Consider the following 20,402-nt stretch of genomic DNA (forward strand, 5'->3'; position numbering starts at 1 on the left):
TGTCTGTAACCCCTAGTATCTGCAAACCTGGAAAAGATGAGGGAATAATGATAGACAGACCTAATAAAATCAGCTACTGCCAGGAAAGAGGAATTTTTGGGCTAGAGATGTTCTCCCTGTGGAAGGCAAACTCCTTCCTCTGAGTATTTAGCCACTCTTTCTACCGGCTGTAGCAAAGGATGAAATTGTAAGAACAGTGGGAAACCAGTATCTAAATCACATGTTTTATTTTTATATTACTCGTGGAACTTTATAATGAAATCACACAATCTCAAATTCAAAACATTAATAGCCACAGTAACAATAACTGGTGGGAGAGGAGATCACTTGTCATGTGGATTTCTGCTTTGGCTTTTGGCACCAATGAGGAACTTCTTTATTAGTCTGCAAAAACAGAACAGAAAACAGAAAAAAAGATAAGGATGACAAAAGGACATCATACTTTGGTGCTTCAAATAGTCATAATGCTGTTTCTTCTTTTCATATTGCAATTTGTAACATCTTTATAAAAACCTTGGTCCAATTTTCTAAAAAAAACTAAACAAAAAAAAAACGCTGGAACCCCAATAAGCAGCCCTTCCACAGGCTTCTATAAACTGACCAGTCAGTAGAGGCAGGGCTTTCAGGAACGTGAACTTTAGAAAGACCAAAACCAAAACAGCTTCTTTCAAGAGGCAAAGCAACAGAAAGAGCCAGTGTAATGTAAATACAGACTTTCTTGGACTCTGAATCACGCAGAGGTGTTGTAGTGGAGCCCTTAGGTTAAAACGGTCGAGCTGCCAATTAGCACAATATGTATCTGTTGTAATCTGGCTCATTTGATTTTATCAACTTCAAAGTTACCAGGACAATAACAGGACATTTTGCCTCAATAATTAGGATGAAAAATGAAAATGAAACTAAATGGCAGAAGAACTCCCAAATTTTCCTCCTCAGGTCCAGGCAGGTTGTGGTAGTGTGATTCATGTGTGTTGCCAAGTAGCCACTCACAAACACAGTGGGTTTGGGTTTGTTTGGTGAATTTTCCTCTGCGCTCCTGTTATTTCCTTTAATTCTTCCCCCAGAACTTCTTGTTACAGTTGTGTCCTTTTCCAGCATATTAAGAGGGTCTCCTTCTTTGGCGTGCATGCTGATCAGGACCTGCTTCATCATTGCTAGTTCCTGGAGTACACAAAAAGGGGATGAGTAAAGAAAGGTGACTCAATTAACATATTTGATATCTTCCCAAGCCTGTATGCAAAGAAAACTAAAACAATGACAATAACTAAAATGCTAATGCTATCAGAATTTTTTTTTTTTTCCATTAATGAAGACCTTGGTAATAAAGCCTTCTGAAATCGTATTTTTATGGTTAATGGAAGATTTGCTTTAAATCCCCAGTTGATGTTGTTTTCTAATTGAATGTTTGTCTTTAACTGGCAGCTTATACAGCTGAACCCTTAAAGACTGACCCTGAGATGACTTGCAATAAGCTCAACAAGCTCAACGGTCTGCAGGGGTGGCAGCAGGGCAGAGGGGAGGGCTCTGGGCCACTGCAGTGTTCTATTTATCACCCCTGAGGACATGAGTCCTGGCATGTCACACACACATGAGCGTGTGCACACATACACGAGCACTCTCATACACACACACACTGGTGGCATCTCAAACAGCCAAAATGAGGAACAGCTGTCTATGACAGGGCACATACTTCATACAGCAAACGGCTGGCTTGCAGTGACACCCTCCTTATGTTCATGCATACAATCTCCAAGGAACCATTGCAATACAGTGCAATAATTTGCATGATGTGAATGAAGCTTGTTAATTTTGTGGATGGACCGGTGAGAAACTGGCACGACTAGTGGATTACGCTCTGAAATCATAGAGGTCTGACGTATTTCTTATGAAGTCTTTCAGGCAGAATTGCAAACATGCCATGCTTGTAGCCATTGAAAAGATCTTGATACACCAGAGATTTACAAGATACAATTGAAATTAAGAAATAAAATGAGTAGAAATGTGAACTATTCAACCATCATCATGTGTACCTCCCGATGGTTAAGGAGCCGCTCCAGATCAGCAGCCATTTTGTTCTTCATCTGTAGCAGAGTAGTCCGCTCTTTCCTGAGAGAACTGAGATTGTGCAGACAGACAGAGACACCATATCTTAATATAACTATTTATTAACGATTTATTTCATATGCGGTCTTGCCATCATCCCTTTTCAATGCCACCAGCGGCTATAAAAATCTTCTTTATCGTTTCTTTCTCAATCATTGATTGTATCTGTTTTCTTAAACAGACACTACACTTAGCCTTGTGTATTATCACAAAGTTTGTCAGTAGGTTGTTTTTTTCAGTTTTTAAACCAGGTTGGGTTTTATTGCTTTAGGGTGGGTTCAGTTAAGGTTCATTATAGAGTAAAGTGTTGGATGTTGCAACAAAATGAAAAGGCATTCCCCACCTTCATTTATTACCTGTGTACTTAAGAAAGTAAAAGAAAAGGAAACACTATAACTCATTCAGGAGGCCTTTTTGGGTTTATCTGCTATAAAATTATTAATCTTGAGAGTCAATAAACGATGACAATTGTGACAATAGCGAAATACTGAATGGGTGATTGAATTCTTGGATATAGTTTACACAGGCTATACAAATTATAATAAACAAAACTTCAACTGTATGGAATCCTTGTAATTTATTTACATACCAATTCATTTGACACAGCTTGTTTTTAAAAATCAATTATTAAAAAAAATAGTTGGCTGATGCCCAAAGGCCGTTTCATAAAATACATAACTTATTGTTTATTAGTGATGCATCTTTGTAATTTCCCCCCAAATATTTTTAAAATAATCAAATATTTTAATAGATTAGACATGCTATTCATCTCCATGTCAAAGCTGTTTATTTCCACTTGCAGGTTTGACCTCTGTGCATGAAGTCATGTGCAGTGTGTTATTTCGATATTCACTCAATTACAAAATTCAATATTCTTTTTTTATTTAAAATTAGTTTTTTTTCCCCATCTGTGAAAAAGCATGGAGATTTCTGTTATTCAGTTACTAATCTGGCCCACTGTTCCACTGTCAAAACTGTAGTTGAGGAGGTAGGAGAAGCCTGAGAGTTTGGCAACATTTTATTGGGCCTTTCACAGGCCTCGGGTAAGTGCTTGGTCAGCAAGTGCAGCAAGATAAAACTGGCAGTCTGTTAGTTTGCATATTTTGCTGCTTAACAAATAAATAGGCAAACCGTATCTGTTATTGGTGACACCCTATGGCAAACAGGGCTTTTCAGGTGTGATCACAGTAAAAGGGTTTCCAAGCAAGGGTATCGATTCTATCAGAACAGGGGAGAAGGTCTTCACTGAAACAAGGGAAAATCCTACAATTCATGGCTTTTTATGATGGCAAACCATAGTTTAGCTCTTATCCCAATTAATCTGGATTTTAGTGGCAGTAGGAGCATGGGTGGTCAAATCACTTGAAAAAGTAATTTTTGACAGTGCCCCAATATTCTTCCAATAGTGTCTGTCAGTTGTGTCTTAGACTGGTTTGTGTTACAAATTATTTGGCATATTTGGTTAAAAAGTAAAGTTTCACACAATTTCCTCAGGGATCAGTACTTCTGATTTTGATTCTGATTGCCTTACTATATACAAACAGATAGAATGACAGAAGTATTCCAGAAACAGAGTCTCCCGGGGGTGGGGAGGCCTGCTTGTTTGTCAGCTTTCACAAACAAATCAGGAAATGTGTCACTTTACAAATATGATGAACAAAGAATACTTTGGGCAAGAAATGGCATCTAGTGATCTTGGGAATTCTTCATGTTTAGTTCAGTCTTGCATTGATCGACCAGTGATTCCACTCTGTAAATGAGCGTCTCTATTCAGCTTGTATGTGTGTGTATATACCTGACGTCTTCCTCAAGCGCATTTACTTGTCCTTTCAGGGTGCTAATCTGCTCATCCCTGTGTCTCACTGTCTCAACCAGGTAGCTGTAAGGCTGCTGTGTCTGCTGCAGTAGTTGGTTTGCTGCCAACAACTGATGAAAGAAATACAGACAGCGTGGAACAATTAATAGACCAAACAAATGTCAGCCTTTTTTTATTATTTAAACTTAATAATGAAACTGAGACTTGGAACTATGAATTTGTTTGTGTGACTTTGACCTCGACAAAGTATTTACAGTGGGAAATGCATGGGATTGGTGGGATTTAATTTTGTGTGCATACATGTTATAGCCTTCATGTTTAACATTGTACTTGCCTTAAATTATTAGAACATCAAATAGAAATGCTCCAATATCAAAGACAAAAATGGTTTATTTTTTGTCATAAATTATAACTCTATATTGTTCTGATATCTCCACTGGTATGAGGCACCTCTTGGAGTTAGTATCATATTTTGAAATCTAGGAAACAACAGATAAATGTTACACATTAAACCGTTTTTACAACCAGGCAGTCTTGAACAACTGTATGTGGGTGTTTAAGAGGGTAACACCCTTCTTAGTAAAGTAAAAGTACAATTTCTCAGTGTTTCCTTTCATACTCTATGAATCATGAGGTATTCATATGAATGCAAGTCAATCTTGGCTGACAGGTGAATGGGTAGCTTACTCAGGCACAAATCTGCCCAGCCTCTCGTCTGTGGGTTGCGCAATCTCACTTGACATTACAACAGGGTAAACAGAAGGGAAAACCACACCAGTGGCCAAAGGTGCTACACTAATAATTTCAAACTAGAGTGTACAATTTTCACATCTGAGCACGAGTAGTCCACACGTGATTTCACACACTCAGACTCGCACGCCCAAAAATTAAAGTCTCTGCATTGAAAACACTGAGCCAAAACCAACAAAAGCCTTATTGACTTGTAGTTCGTTGTTGGGAGTGGATAGACAATGTCCGTCATGCTTTTTGGGTAGGTTTTGTAATGTCAACAAGTATGACAGTACAGCACTAAGATTCTTAACTTTTCACTCATATTATGCCTATTGTTTTTTTTCCTCTGTCAGCTCTGGTTAAACAACATGTCATTGGTTTTTTTAAAAAGCTTTAAAAGGTCAGACAGAGAGACATGGCAGGTTTTGAAAAAAAAGTTCTACTGTACATCTGTCTAGGGATGTGTTCTTTTCCCCTCTGACCTTATTTTTTTTTTTTGTTGTCTGTGACAAAATACACCCTGAATTTGTCTTGATTTACCAACTTCAGACAGTGTTTTAAGAGGCCATTCAGATGTGCCCTTAACAATGACTTCCAATGATAGCATAGTGGAAAAAGTTAATGATGGATTAGGAGAGAATGTTAGCTCTTTGATAGAAACACTTGCCACTTTTAAGAAATCATTACGGTTTTCATAAAGCAGTGAACTAGCCATAATCTGAGACGATGTGGGAGATTTGCTACAGTTGGAAAAGAAGTATGAGCTGCAAGTAGTAACTTGCAGTGTTTGGAGTTTAAAAAAGAATTGCCATTAATTTATCCCTTTAATGTTGGTCCCCAGGCAGGCACACACCTGGATGTTATGTTTTACTGTTTACCTCCTCAGATATCCGTCCTGTTTGGGACTTGTATCTCTCTAGATCTCCCCTCAGTGATGTGTTCTGCCTCTCAAGCAGCAGCACCCTGCGGGCCAGGTGAACACTGTGCAGAAGAAAAGCGCTCGGTTTTGGAAATGAAAAGCAAAACATGACATCAGCAAGTTTATAGTAATGTTACACTCCTTGGTTTTACTTGTGGTCTGGATGACAACTTTTTTGTTGTTTTTTTGGTACAAGTGTATACCACAAATAGAGAGAGAAAAAAGAATATTAAAGCTTTCTTTTTGTCAATATATACCCAATCTCGGTATTCACATGCTCAAAACCCTATTCCAGGAACCAAAAAGAAATTACGGTAATCAACTGAGCATCTTCGAAACACAAAACAAAGTAGATAATGACTCACTGCCTTTAAATTATTTCTCCTGATTTTTAGGCCCTTTTATAATTGTTTTTTTAATTTCACCATCACCCTGGCTGTGGGTTTTTTATGACTAAAAAAGGGAGGTTGCTGTGCATATGTACAAATTATTTATCAACTTGGCAAAGAATTGTCCCGTTGTAGATGACATGTGACAAATTTTGATGTAAAGAGATTTTTGCATTAGACGTTATCAATGTCGATGGCTTAAATTAAAAATCACAAAACATCATATATATTGATTACCAGAAAATGTAAGCGTTTCAAAGCAAAAACTGATGAAAAATGTACTCATATAAGACTTTTATCCCCTTCACTTTTGTCAGAAGAGTCCCAAGGTGATTTTATGTTACTGCCAAAGTCATACTATATGGATAAAATTATATTTCAGTAAAAAGCTCTATAACATTCAAATTTAATCTAAATTATACCGGCACGCTAAGTTCTTCATCAGATGAAAGACGAAAAGAAATAATGTCAGTGAGTACTAAATTGAGAAGGATCATGAGGAAATTTGATGGAGCGAAGAACATATCTTTGATAAACTGGATTAGGTCTTACATCGCTACTCACATCAACTTCAGTGTTGCCCCAGCAAAATTGATAACATGTCCAAATTGCTTGAGTTCACTTACATACTTACTTACATACTAAGTAACTATTGGGTTTACAGAATTTTCATTCTTTAGTTTCTCGAAATTTTTTATGCACATTGTTACTTTGCTGTGAATTACTGAGGTACACTTCTTGTGCACCTGTAGGTTGAATGCAATTATTGATTGTTATTCGTGTTATTCTACGTAGCTATGAAAACAGAGTCCTACACGTGTACAGAGCGGCCTGGTGAGAATATAGCCGAGATGTGGTCTTTAACATGAATTAAATTACATGTTTAATTAGCCTGGGATGACGAACAGAAGAATATGATGAACACGATGAATACGATGAATGTTGTACAGAACACAGGTTGTTTTTTTGGAGTAAGCAATGTGACATGAGTCAGTAGAATTGTCTGTTGAGCACAGAACGGCACAGGGAGGCCATGAGTGAAGGATTGGGGTGATTGTATTGGGATGTGATGGATGGGCAGAAATTCTCAGCACTTTTCACCCATGCCCTAATGGGAGCAAATAGTTATATTAATGAAATGACATTTCCTACAATATGCAAATTCGGGTGGATATTGTGTACTTTACCTCTGTTTAAGTCTTCTTTTGGCCGTTGTGGGAACATTAGCTCCATAGCCATAAGAGAAGAGAACCCTCTCAGCTTCGTCTTCATTTTCAACTGGCAAAAATTTTATGAAAAGTTATGGACAAGAAGTTGCAGTAGGATTTTTTTACTTTTTGTTTTTTATTTGTCCTGGTCTCCTGTGATGACTATTTAAAACTTTGGCCTGTAGTAAAAACTTGTGTAGCTCAGCTGTTCCAGAATGTGCTCTCTCGAGGCCTTTCACAACAGCACTGGCAGATTTTCATGTAATTGTTCTCTTCATCCTCACCAACTACGATCTGTTTAGTCAGTTCTATTAAATGTTCTCTGATGCCAGGCTCCTGTGTAAAGCTCTCAGGAGGAATCAGTGTCTGTTTGATTGTGCTTCTTATCTTTCTGACCTCACAATAATTTGTGCAATGTTACAAGTGAGACAGAGCCAACAGAGTTCTTTACTTTCTGCAGCCTGCATGGTGACTTGGTCCAGCTCTTGCTCAAGCTTTTCATATGTCTCCAAGCGAGAGGCCAACTCGGCATTCTGAGTGTTCAGCTCAGCCACTCGCTTCTCTGATGAGGTCTGAAGCCTGTAAAACTCTTGGGTCAGGAGCTAGGAGAGAGGAAGAGGAGGAGTTAAAGAGGAGCAGGGGAACGTCAGCTTTATGTTTATGAGTGGGCTTGGCGAACAATGCAATCTATAAATGCATTATAGTTAAGCAGTCTTTGCCATCAACTCGATTAACAAAACTTTTTTTCAAGTAATAGGGTGTGGTGGTGACTTAGGTTGGAAATTCGTGAGAAAGATCTCATAAATGAAAATGGGCGAGCTATAAGATAAGATACTGCTTTCAATACAGAGCAGATAAGTTTTATGCCATATTAAGGTTGCATCTCTGATAATAATCATAGTTGATATACGATAGTATACATTATGTTTTTAAAGTCAGAGATTGTTTTATCACATAATGTGTTCCTGTGTACATAATGAAGTGGTATCTAAGATGTGATATGTATTACATCCCAAAAAATCAAGGACAATGTAATCATATCCTCCATATCCTCTGGTTGTGTATTTTCTAGATTTCTGAAAAACAGTAGAAGTATGATGTCTGTAAAAATGATTTGCTTCTACCCTTTTGTTATCCCCCATTTACTTGAGGTGGGAATTTGTTGAGGAATGGGATTTTTAAAAAATACAAAAAACAACTGATGCACAAAATCAAAGCCATGCTAAAGCAAACTAACAGCCACGTGTAACACGTTTACAAAGCTCACGACCTCATCTCTTATCTCCCTTACTTAACTCCATTATGTTCAAATGGTTTGGCACCCATTCAAAATGCACAATTTTACTTGCAGTAGTTGCTGTAAGCAGTTTTCACTAGAACTGTCACAACATGCTCCAATGTTCAATAAATGCAGTAGAATTTTACCTGGAATAAGCCTATTTGGATCTTATAGTGAAATAATATCAAACCAATATGGCCTCAGTGTCCTCAAAACCTGCAACCTTTGAAGTAGAATGGATGAATGGCTGTCAGGAAATCAAAGCGACTTTTCCTTCTTTTACAGGAGTTTGTAAAATCTTGAGTATCCATGTGTCTCTCTGCTCCGTATGAAATGTGTGCACTTCGGGGCTTCACGTACAACTTGCACTCACTTGGTGCTTTTTTTAACATGGGTTTGGAGCAGTGGACAGAGGTAAGGATGGAGCAACTTGATCTGAATACACGATAGACTGACGTATTCCTGAGAGTTGAACATGAATCTTTTAGGACTATGAAAAACAATTTGAACAGAATGTGTATTGAACTATCAGTTGGCATATTTGTTGTCAGTATTCATTTGGTTGATATTGGCAGCCGTAAGCAAGTTTTTTGTCTTGGCTTTTGCAATGATAATGTAGAGCAGAGAGAAAAGTAAGACCTTTATACATAGGATATCGACAAATGGAAGATGGTAATCTGAAAGCTTTTGTGTGTGTTTCCTGAAATATTCCCTGCCGATGAATAAGAAATGAAATTCAAAGTAGGAAGAAATCTCAAAACTATCTCATATTATTTCAGTTTAATTTTATATACTGGAAAATTATAATGAAAATGACTGACAAGCATGACTGGATGATGGGATACAGAATAGTGTCATGCTCGTGTGAAATACTGTGTCACTTACCACCGTGAATCGATGAATGCTTCATTATTCCATATGTGTTTATTGTGAAAATGTTATGATTAAGTGTCACGTTATTATTACATTCAACCATTAGCATGAGCTGTCAATGATAGACAACATAATGACTGAGTAATGTAAATATATTATATGTCAGAGTGGAACTTCTATTTAATATCTGTGTGGTTTCTCCTTAGCTGGCTATATGAAATGATGGTGGAGAGCAGAACTAGATGACGGCATATGTCAAGGCACAGTACCTCAAGTTTCTTCTGCTGTTTTTCACATTCCACCTGACACTGGGCCAAGGATTTTGCCGTCTCCTCCTTGACCATCTCGGCACGCTCTGCTTCGAAGGAGCGCAGCTTCACCTGGTTGGACATCTCTGCCACCCGACTGTCAGTGCCAAGCTGTAGCTGGCGAAACCTTCAGCAATGGAAACACAAGTATTAGTGTGACGAAGGTACGAAAGGTATGTGGATATAAAAACACGTTCAACCTTGGTATTGAAACACAAAAAAATAACGAGCGATTCATCATTTTAAAACTGGGGAATGACTATTTCACTTGTTCAAACAACATACATTTAATACAACTACCTAAAATAATATACAATCTTGGTCATTTCCATTCTGTGATGCAAAGTACTTAAAAAAGAAATACTAGACTTTAGCACACACACCTTGATATTTACAATGCTTTAAAGTGACTCTAGTTTACATTGAGACCATTCCCAAAACCCTCATTTAAAGGTATAGTCGTCCTAATCATATATATATATATATATATGGATTACATTCACATACCTGTGATGGCTGATATATATATATATATATATATATACACACACACACAAACACACACACACACACATATATATATTTATATTTTCACCCATGCACACACACCTATGATCATTTTCATGCCAATATTCATTACATTCACATACCTATGATGGCTGATATATATATATATATATTTATATTTTCACCCATGCACACACACCTGTGATCATTTTCATGCCAATATTCAGGAACATCTTGGCAATTCCGGGATCACATTAAGTCACAAAACAGGTAGCCCAGCCCTTTAACATCTGATTTCAGAGGAATATTTCTTAAGAGTATTCACGGCGATGTTTGACCTTGTTTGATCGGCCATGATTGTAGCTGACAGCTACCAAGGAGTTTATCTTCTGAACTTCCCATTAATTAGAAATGAGGAAAGCCAGACTGTAATCCACCATTTTTCGTTTTGGACAATCACTTGGCGCATAGAGACTTATGAAGCTCCTTACTATTCTAAAACCATTCAATGCTTCAAATGCTATGACATAACAGTATGAATTTCTGGCAGAAATGCAAAAAAAAACAAAACAAAAAAAAAACATTGATAATTTGCCCTGGAAAACAACAAATAGTATTTTTTTAGCTTTTTTTTGCTGATCACTGAATAATAGATCACAAAATGGTGGTAGCCCCCTATAGTAAATAGAGTTTAAAGAGTTTTAATGCTCACACTCGCTGTCTCTATGAAGCCACAGAGGTTGGTTGGATAATATTAATAACTCTCGATTACAGCTGACCTGATAGGATTTCATCATCCGTAGAGTGCTAGCCTGAGCTGCCTGCCCACAGTGATAGGCATGTACAAATGCTCGACATTTGATGTCCTCTTTTATGAATGATGGCTACAGTAAAGATGCAAATTATGCACCATCTTTTGTGCCATGTTTTTTTTTTCTCACATCAAATGCAAACTTACTAGAAATATCTGGGGCAACAAGTAGATAAGAACACCTGACTCCGGGGAATCCTAAATTTTGTTGAGTTTACTGCGTCAGAGAGGCATGAGTTGAAAAATTTATACTCCGATTCAAATAAGCCGATCACTGTTACCGCTGTGTTTGCCAACATTCTGAAATAGAGCGCTAACATTCAAGCCCTCCGTCCGTGCTACCATCATCTGACGCCATTTCAAGCTTGTACGCCTCATTCTTTGCCCCAAAAATAGGGGCATATGTGGGGTTAGGGGTTAAAGGCTTGTGCCTCGCATCTGTCGTTGCTGGCTTGTGATGCGATGCATAGAAGGAATGTGATCGCAACTAAGAGAAAGTATGAGGGAGAGTGAGGTGTGTGAGTGTATGGAAAGACCAACAGCTGGTGGTTTGGATTTGGAGAAATGCTGGGCATGCAGTAGTAAGTAACTCTGGATAAGGACACTGAAGCTGCCATCGCTGAGTGTGTGTGTGTGTGTGTGTGTGTGTGTGTGTGTGTGTGTGTGTGTGTGTGTTTGTGTGTGTGTGTACACGCACGCACGCAAATGATACAGAAACTTAGAAACACAATATTGCAGAGCTATGGTGGCCCTTGGGGTCAAATCACAACAACAAATAAACAACAGCAAATGTGTCACAAGGTTTGTAGCTGTGATTTGAAGTTGTTTAGTGATGTCTTGTTTTAAAATTGTAATTTTCGTGGTTGTCATAATGCATCATTATGTGAACTTGTGACTTTCTTTCACTGCTGTGTTTTGATCTCTCAGGGCTTTAGTACATGATAATAATAAGAATAAAACATTAGACAAGAGAATAAATTAAGAACATTTTGAAGTGCTACATTATGCTGAACGTATTTAAATACCAGACCACAATGCTCATTAAAAAAAAACTGGCAATCCATGAGACCCCCTGACCTTCATAAGTAAGAAAACTTCTTATGAGTTTGTGGATGTATGAATGAATCTGTGTGTACCATAGCATGTAACATATCTGTTACAATTTCCATGCAAGATTTGAAATGTCCTTCAAGGCCAGGACCCAGAGGTACGATTGGATGCGGTATAAGATAGTTGCTCTTGCTCTTTTAGTCAGATAAAAATAAAAAAAAATTGACTTTGAAAAACCGTATACAATATTGGAAAAAATGAGTATTCAAAGAAAAAAATTGGTCATATATGTGTCATACAAATTGGCTCTGCGAGGAATCATATTCATTTCATCAATCAATCAATCAATCAATCAATCAATCAATCAATCAATCAATCAATCAATCAATTTCATGCTCCACCAAACCACAAAAGTTTTGTAAATATTAGAATTCACTCTCTCGTTCACATATGTAGACAACTTTGGTCATTGCCTTAACCCTCTTCACAAGTTTGGTGTAGGACTGACAAATTCACAGCCTTGAATCCAAGGCCTCCTTACTATGTGCTAAATGCACATGATGCCCTTTCTTAAAAAAGAAATTTAAATATCTAGGGATATGAATTAAAAATATCCATCATGAATATAGATAAAAACAGAATTTTCCTCAGCAATGTTTCCAATATTGCACCCATTTATTCTGGCTTGAGAGTAGTTTGCTCCCCTGCAAACAAGAAGCCAGGCCTGTGACAACCAGCACAACCTTACACCTTCACAGCGAAGTGACCTTCTGGCCCTTCTGCTTCTGTAAAGCATTCCTGTGACCTTTAGCGAGAGACAGCAAACTAAACCACCACAGTCCTAGTTCACCTCTGGCGCACGTTAATGAGAGACACCTCGCACATCGGTATGAGAGCAAGTAAATGCTCATAAACTTTAAGATGATAGAGAAGAATCCCACCACGGTTCCCTAAATAACAATATATACTCATTAAGCGTGAGGCAACAAGATCCATGCAAAGTGCTTTTTTGTATGAGTTTGAAATATGATCCCACAACTGTATAATAACCTGATAAAATCTGTACCAACTGGCTTCAATTTTTCTGACAGTTTAATAGATGCCCTCAGGAAAAATTTCTTAACTAAACCTGGTATTTAACTAGACCCAAGGGGTAACCTACTTTTAAAAACAAGTTGCGGAAAATGCCAAATATTCTGTATCATGACAAACTTTTCTGGGAGCCCAGGAGTGATTTTACCACTACTCTTAAAAGAAAGCTGACACTTTTCAAGTGGTGGGTGATGCAATTATTGAGGAGGAGTTGCTGACATTTCAATGTTTAAAATAGAGCTGCTTGATTTTACACCACGATAAACAGAAAACATTAACAACATAAATAATTAGATTCTACTGCAAAGGAATGATATTAAAAAATAAAGATCATTTGTTGTGTTATCCAGCCTAGTCCTCTTAGGGGATCTGAATTTGTCCTGGCCATCACAGTTCTGCCCTAGGGGGAAAAAACAAAAGAAATGCCTACGATTTGCAAAAAAATAAAAAAACTTTTAAAAAAAAAAGTAATTTAGTAGAACAGAATACCTAAGATAGTGCAACAGCTGGAAAAAGAGACCAGACTTGTGACTTGTGTGACTATGGGGTTTCCCTTATATGACTGATCATACATACCGTATTGTTGAATGTATACTCAAGAGAGTATTCTAAATGGAGATCAGACTTTAGGGATGAAAGTCATAGGAAAGCTCTGACAGACTAGTAATGATTGTTGGCTGGGTTGGGTATCAATCATTTTTTGATAACCTACAGTGATAAAAGGTTTTTTTTTAAATATCAGGGCAAGAACACCATTTCTGGAATGCATGTCCTTTTCTGCTCTGTGTATTTTTGGTGTAACAGCAGGTAAACCTTCTAAGAAACTTTTAAGTAGCATGAATAACGAGTTTATCAACCATGTTTGCTGCCTCCTTTTCAAGTATCAGACATTTGGACTCCTTGCATTCCCTCTCAATCGAACCTTTCCCCTGCACTCCATAAAGAGCTGTTAACGTTGAGAATGTGACACCCCCTTCAATTATAACATAGTATCAAGGACTCTGCATGTAATCTTGAGTAATCACAATGGAACCAGTCAGGAAGACGGTTTTGCAACTCTTGTTCGATGTTTGTTGTGAAATTCTTTTTTTGGCTCAGCCTTCCCATTTGTGCGGTTTCTGTTGCCTAAATTCACCTTGAACAGTTGTATCCTTTCCAAGTTTTCAAGCAACTCTCACATCATAGCTGCTTGCGATGCCGTAGCCTTCACGAACACATAGCATTGACGGTACATTTCTTTTCAAAACACGTTCAGAATTCACTTGCCCAAATTCAATGCTTGAAAAGATCAAAAATAAACTGTAGATATGACCTATAGCTATTTGTGCCACGCTTTATAATTTGTTCAATGTAAAATGTCTACTTTGATGCCTTTAAACATAGATAAAACTCACTGTTCCAGCAACTGGTCATATCTGGACTGAATGTCTCTTTCGGCAGTTGTTGCTCTGTCCTTCTCCAATATAGCATTGTCACGAGCCTCGCGCAAATTTCTATACAGACACAGACATACACAAAAAAGGGTCAATGTGGATATGATTTTGCATTTTGTAAGAGAGGAGCAGAGTGATAAAACCTCTGCCCTTTCCATGACATCGAATGTTCTCACACTGAATAATTCTTCATTTGTGTTTAGTTTAACTTCTTTAAAAAAAAATAGCTGTACCTGTTCTCTCTCTCATACATCTCTCTGGAAGTTCTCTGCAGGAGGTCTATCTCTTGACTGGTTTTCAGACGGATGTTCTCCAGCTCCTCTCTTAACTTGTTCTCATACTCTGATTTGTAATGATCTCTGCCATTGAAAGAGCACATAAGAAAATAAACAACCTTGGACACAATGTCTTTCCTCTTCATACACATTGGAGTTGAGACACACTGGAAATCATTGGCTGTTCAGGAATAGGGTCAAAAGCAGCGGAACCGCACCTGGATAGTACATATTTCTCATAGGTGTTCTCCCTGGCCTTTTTCGTGTCTTCTAGTTGTACCTGGAGCACAGAAACCGACAGTGAGAGCCCGCTCCAGAAGGTTAGACAGATATTAATTTGTGTTCAACAGGCAGGCCTTGTAGTCTCTGGACTGTGCTGACCTGCAGTCTCTCTAAGCGATCTTCTTCATGTGCACAGCGAACACTGAGCTCCATGTTCTGCCTATGGAGGAAATCCTTGTCCTTCTGCAGGAGAGTCACTGACTGTTGCAGTGACGCCACCTGCAGGCACAGAACATAGATTACCATTATGTGACATTACCTGGACCCAAGTAATATAGGTTGACCCATCACATGATCTTTTGCTAAAGAAGTCTTCAAGAAAAAGAGTTGTTACAAAATTTGGCTTGGCAGTTTAAAATGAGAATGTACTCATAGTCCAGCTTTCAATATGCTGTCTGTAACTACAATGTATCAAAAATATTCACAGGTGTGATTTTAAAGAAGGTGTCTTGTACTGTCCACATCCAGTCAAGGACTGCAGCCTGAAAAAATGTTTCTTTCTTTTTTGCAGTATTTCGCTTGTGAAGCACTTTTTTGCAATTTATTTAGCAATGTCACTTTTTTCAAAATAAAGGAAAACTGAGACCTTTAAAAATCATCAGAGGTGTTTCAAAAAAGACACTGACTTATAACAAGTAGGTAATTCCTATTTGAATTTTTTAAAGTGAAGTAGTAAAATGAAAATAAAAAAGGAAAATAGGAAAACCCAGGGAGACCATGGTAATCAAATGAAATCAAAACTTTGAAAAAAGCACAAGATGATAAAAACACGATATAAGTGGAGATGAGACCATATATACTGTGTGTGTGTGTGTGTGTGTGTGTGTGTGTGTGTGTGTGTGTCACCTCTTTGCTGAGCTTTTCTCTTTCCCTGGACAGTGCCGTATTAGACAAATCTAAGGTCTCAAATCTCCTCTTCAGTTCCTTCAGCTCCGTTTCAAAGTTGTCCCGCTCACTGTATGAAGGGCAATTATCATATGTATGAACAAAAACTATATTGATCTTTACTGTTTCATTACATCAAACAGAATATATTCCCATCATGTTCTTCTGGTTAAAAAGAAAACTTAAAAATCCACAGACTTAAAATATGTGCCTAAGTTCCTGCCAAAATTAAATATAAGTCACACTGATTAGGACACAAAAGGTAGAAAAACAATTCCATAAAAACACACAGACTTGGAAATCACTCATCTCAGATGACAGGGAAGTTGATAGTAATTGTGTCACTGACAAGCAATGCACATCAAAAAAAATAAATTCAATAAAAAATAAATTTAGAGAGCCAGTGTTAGTTGAGTCTGACAAACTGAGCAGTATACTTTTAAGCAAGTCATTTTACTTTATACATTCTTAGCACTTCTGCAGTTCTAAATGGGAAGGGAGATGGGTTCTCATGTCACACCAACCGTTTGACGTGTGGGTAGTTCTCTCGACGGTAGTCCCCCTCTTGGATTTGCTGTTTGGTGTCAGCCAGTTCCAGTGTCAGTCTTTGGCTCCTCAGTTCCAGCTCTGACCGAAGCCGCCGTTCCTCCTCATAGCTCTGAACGTTGTCAATTGCAATTTTTTTTTTAAAAGAACTTCCAAGTAAATTACATTGATTGTCTATTTCTTAGCAGATTCTGTTTGTTTTTACAAAAACCCACACCCTCCTTATAATTGCTATCATTTTTTATTATTTTTTAAAATTCTCAGTATAAACTTCAAGCAGTAAAAGGGACATTAATCTGCCGCCCTTAAATGCTTTACTGATTTTGGTTTTACTTAATTTCAGAATAGAAGCGGCTTTTGTTGAAATGAGATAGTTAATAGACTGACTGTATCAGAATGAGAGATAAACTGATGACAAAAATAAGCATCTGTTCAGTGGATTATGTTGAAATCTTCTTTCACTCTAAAACGGCTCAATGAACATTGCCTTTCACCACCAGCCTAGGCCTGAAATCATGGTTAATTCTACTTTCTGCTCACTTGTGCCCCCTGTTCTCCAGTGCGACTAATGAGTTTGACAATGTTGCTTCATTTGTAAATCATAACACTCACCTACAACATACTGTAAAATCAACAGAATACATTAAAGCTGGTATACATAATGTCTTGCATCATGTCTAACTTGCAGTTGGGTGTCTGACTTCTGAAGGAAATTAGTATTTGCAAAATTTGGGGTAATTTACAGCTTCACTGACTTATTGCCAATTTTATGGAAAGGGTTGTAAAAAACAAAAGGAAAGATATTCACAATAAAATGATCCACTTTTAAGTGGTGAAATCATATGTCCCAGTTGTAAAAAGGAAAAAAAAAATCCAACGTACGACAGTCAGTGACAACCAACTGGAAAAACATACATAACTTGAAGTAGACGGTTAATTGACCTGAATATGTCCTGCTGTCATTCATCTCTAACAAATGCCACACTTAGCCAGTAGGTGGTTGCTTCTATTCAGTTGTTGGGTTGATGATGGGATTTATGTCATAAAGCCATGTAGCAAAAGGGGAAATGCTAAGAGAATAATGCTTAATGAGAAAGGCGTAATACCTCCAACAGAACCTTCATTTGGGTTCTGTGTGTGTCCAGTTCTTCGGTCAGACTGCTTCTCCTCACGCTGAGCTCAGCTAGCTGAGCCCGCAGAGGCGTCACTACCTCATAGAAACGCATCTGAAAAAAAAAAGGAAAAACTACTGCTCAACAGAAGAAAACAGTTTCCATGGGAAAATAAATACACATTAGATACAGTGATAAAAACCCCTCCCAAATAACTTGGAACAAAAAATAGAGACAATAAAGAACAGAGGAGTTGTTTCTTGAGCCAACTCTATGTGAAATTGAGCAACTAATATGCTTATTATTATAGTTTTATTCCATTCTTCCAATTTACAATCTACAAAAATATGTCAACTTGTAATAACTGCCTTCAAAAAATATTTTCCTTTCCTTGGGCCTTTCTCATCACTCTCATTCTTCAGGTGTTTCCCTGGCTCCCTATAAAATTCCAGATCACCTTCAAAATCCCATTTAGATTTCAGGCCATCCGTCACTTCGCCCCTCCATATCTGTTTAACTCTATCTGCATCACTTTATTATGTACTGTCTCCTTGGGTGTTCTGAAAGGTGCTTTTGAATCGAATGTATCATTAATTGTTATAATACTATTATTAAATAACAATCAAAGTAAAATTTCTATCCTTTCATTAACATTAGAAAAAGAACTTTTCCCTGACATCTCAAAACACAAGACCTACCATGTTTGAAAACCTTTTCAGACAGAGAATTTTATTCTCAAGCTCGATGTTGGTACTCACAGCGACGTACTCCTGAATCGAGATTTTGTCATCTGGCAGGTCACGAAGCTCCTGGTAGCGCTCCTGGGAGATGTCAAGATCCCGCAGAGATCTCCGCAGCTCACCGGCCTTCTCGCACAGCTGCCGGTTTGTCTCCTCCAGCTGCTGCTGCCTGTGCAGAATGGCCTCCATCTCCTGCTTGCGTAGCGCCTGCTGCTTCCTGCTGGGACACTCCTTATCAGGACTCTACCTTTGTAAGCTTTTGCAAATGCAAAGCTATGATAGATCAATTAGAGCTGACTATCTGGGTCAATTTGTAAATATATATTTTTAAACATTGTAAATTAATTTTCTTCTGAATTCAAATTACAATTTTTGATAACTTTCTGTGTTTTGGAATACTCCAAGTTGATATTGTAATTGGTTTCACGAAGACCATTTCCTGCTAACTTTCAATTTTTTTTTTCTAGATTTTCACTTATTTTTGGTAGTTTTAATCATATTTTTGTGACTTTTAGTTCAGTTTATTATTTTTTTTATATAACTTTTAGGAAGATATTCTTATATGTCTAGATTATTGATGATTTTTTTTTTTGCTTTGTTTTTGCAGATCTTGGTTGATGAGTTGGTGAGTAATTCCTGATTTAATATTGCCTTTTCTATTAAAACTATCCAAATTTAATGAGGAAAAGTGCAAACTTCGATAGCAATAAATTGAGGGATCACCACAAAAAAGTATAAGATAAACAATTATCAAGCATGCAACATGTGGTAATTTTCAATTTCAAGATCCACCATACAATATCATGAATATATATTCTGCTTTTACACTTTCACATTACGTACCTATTTTCCTCCTGAGCCAGCTTCAGCTCACTGTCCAGCCTCAGCGCAAACACTTGCTTCTGATGTAGAGCATCATTCAGCCTCTCCTCCAGCTCCTCCACCTAATGCATGACGACATGTGTTGCTAGGTGTGAGGACTGACCTTTTGCATTGACTACAAAGGTCAAGGGGTTATGCACAAAAAGGGGGTGTTGTAGCCCTTGAAAGGGTATTATCTGCTCATACATTGTCACTTTTCATTGACTACGTTGTGTAGCTTAACATCTTTGATGGCAAGTCATCTCTTGCTAGTTTCAAATGACCAGGCCATTTCAAGCTATTTTGATTTCCTAGATTTTTCTTGCAGAATTCTAGCTGAGTCTGGCAATTTATTTTTGAGGGAATATATTGAATATTGTATTGTTTTGTTTTTTTTTTTAGGTGAAAAAACACAAGAGTTGCTCCATTACCTTGGTCATGTAGTCGGCCTTCATGTTGTCAATGATCAGATTTTTCTGTGACATCTCTATCTTCAGGAGCTGAACGCTGTGCAGCAGCTCTTTCCTCTCGATCAGCTGCCTTGTGATCCTCTGAGAGCCGACGCGCTGCTCGTCCGAAGAGGAAACGTCCTCGGTGGTGGGCACGGTTGTCTCCAGGCTGATGTCCTGGGACTCCATATCCAAGGAGCTGGAGACGTTCGCAACCGTCGGCTTGGACTGCTGTTTTTTGGGAGGCATTGTGTTTTAAATCTGCCCTTTGTGCTCGTTAATCTTCACCGAAGAGGCGTCGGGGACGTTAAACCGTCAGAATAGTCGAGTACAGTTCTCTCCTTATTTTCATCGCAATGCTGAAAATTGTAATGAAAACATATTTAGCTCGACAAAAAGTAACCGATCTCAATTATCATATCATCCTTGCAATCATCTGATCTCTCGGGAATAGATGTTCATCTCCGTGTGATGATCTCTGGCAAAAAAGATGAAATGGAAGATTGAAAATAATAATAATACTTGCGGCCTAAAAATACGGCATCAAACTAAATGTCGAGTAGACGTTACTATCCAGAGCTAGCGAACACACCCGGTGTTCTATTTACGTTTTTAAGGGTCCCGCCTTGAACCTCTTGCTAACCGCTAAAAGTGAAATAACACTAGTTTCTATGGAAGTAATGTTTACAGCGACCCCAGCGATGATAGACGTGAAGTGCAGGCAACAGACGC

At 37.9% G+C, this 20,402-nt stretch overlaps 1 protein-coding gene across 2 annotated transcripts; it reads right to left on the reverse strand.

Moving 5' to 3' along the window:
• Nucleotides 1–210: 210 nt before the first annotated feature.
• pibf1 (progesterone immunomodulatory binding factor 1) lies at nucleotides 211–20,303 on the reverse strand. Of its 2 annotated transcripts, XM_086171815.1 has the most exons (18): nucleotides 19,653–20,303; nucleotides 19,204–19,304; nucleotides 18,379–18,577; nucleotides 17,615–17,734; nucleotides 16,487–16,620; nucleotides 15,924–16,032; nucleotides 15,177–15,296; nucleotides 15,014–15,075; nucleotides 14,754–14,879; nucleotides 14,482–14,580; nucleotides 9,589–9,754; nucleotides 7,619–7,769; nucleotides 7,147–7,237; nucleotides 5,530–5,632; nucleotides 3,899–4,029; nucleotides 2,031–2,115; nucleotides 991–1,161; nucleotides 211–384 (listed from the first exon to the last, which is right to left on the reverse strand). In XM_086171815.1, the coding sequence occupies exons 1-18, from the start codon at nucleotides 19,917–19,919 to the stop codon at nucleotides 331–333; spliced, it is 2,289 nt and encodes a 762-aa protein (XP_086027941.1). In that variant the 5' UTR covers nucleotides 19,920–20,303; the 3' UTR covers nucleotides 211–330. The 2 variants fall into 2 exon arrangements, with proteins under 2 accessions (XP_086027941.1, XP_086027942.1); XM_086171816.1 differs by lacking the exons at nucleotides 211–384; nucleotides 991–1,161; nucleotides 2,031–2,115; nucleotides 3,899–4,029; nucleotides 5,530–5,632 and adding an exon at nucleotides 6,935–7,067.
• Nucleotides 20,304–20,402: the final 99 nt, after the last annotated feature.

Source organism: Fistularia commersonii, chromosome 2 (assembly GCF_037954325.1).
Source record: "Fistularia commersonii isolate RoL2024-O1a breed Wild chromosome 2, RoL_Fcom_v1.0, whole genome shotgun sequence".
NCBI classification, from domain to species: Eukaryota; Metazoa; Chordata; class Actinopteri; order Syngnathiformes; family Fistulariidae; genus Fistularia; species Fistularia commersonii.

Excerpts from the sequence above, each read along its gene's own strand:
- pibf1 (XM_086171815.1), bottom strand. The coding sequence starts at position 19,919 with ATGCCTCCCAAAAAACAGCAGTCCAAGCCGACGGTTGCGAACGTCTCC. Across the intron at positions 18,578-19,203 it reads CTGGCTCAGGAGGAAAATAG|GAAGCAGCAGGCGCTACGCA; the intron begins GTACGTAATGTG and ends GTGTCCCAGCAG. Across the intron at positions 7,770-9,588 it reads AACAGCAGAAGAAACTTGAG|CTCCTGACCCAAGAGTTTTA; the intron begins GTACTGTGCCTT and ends CCTCTCTCCTAG.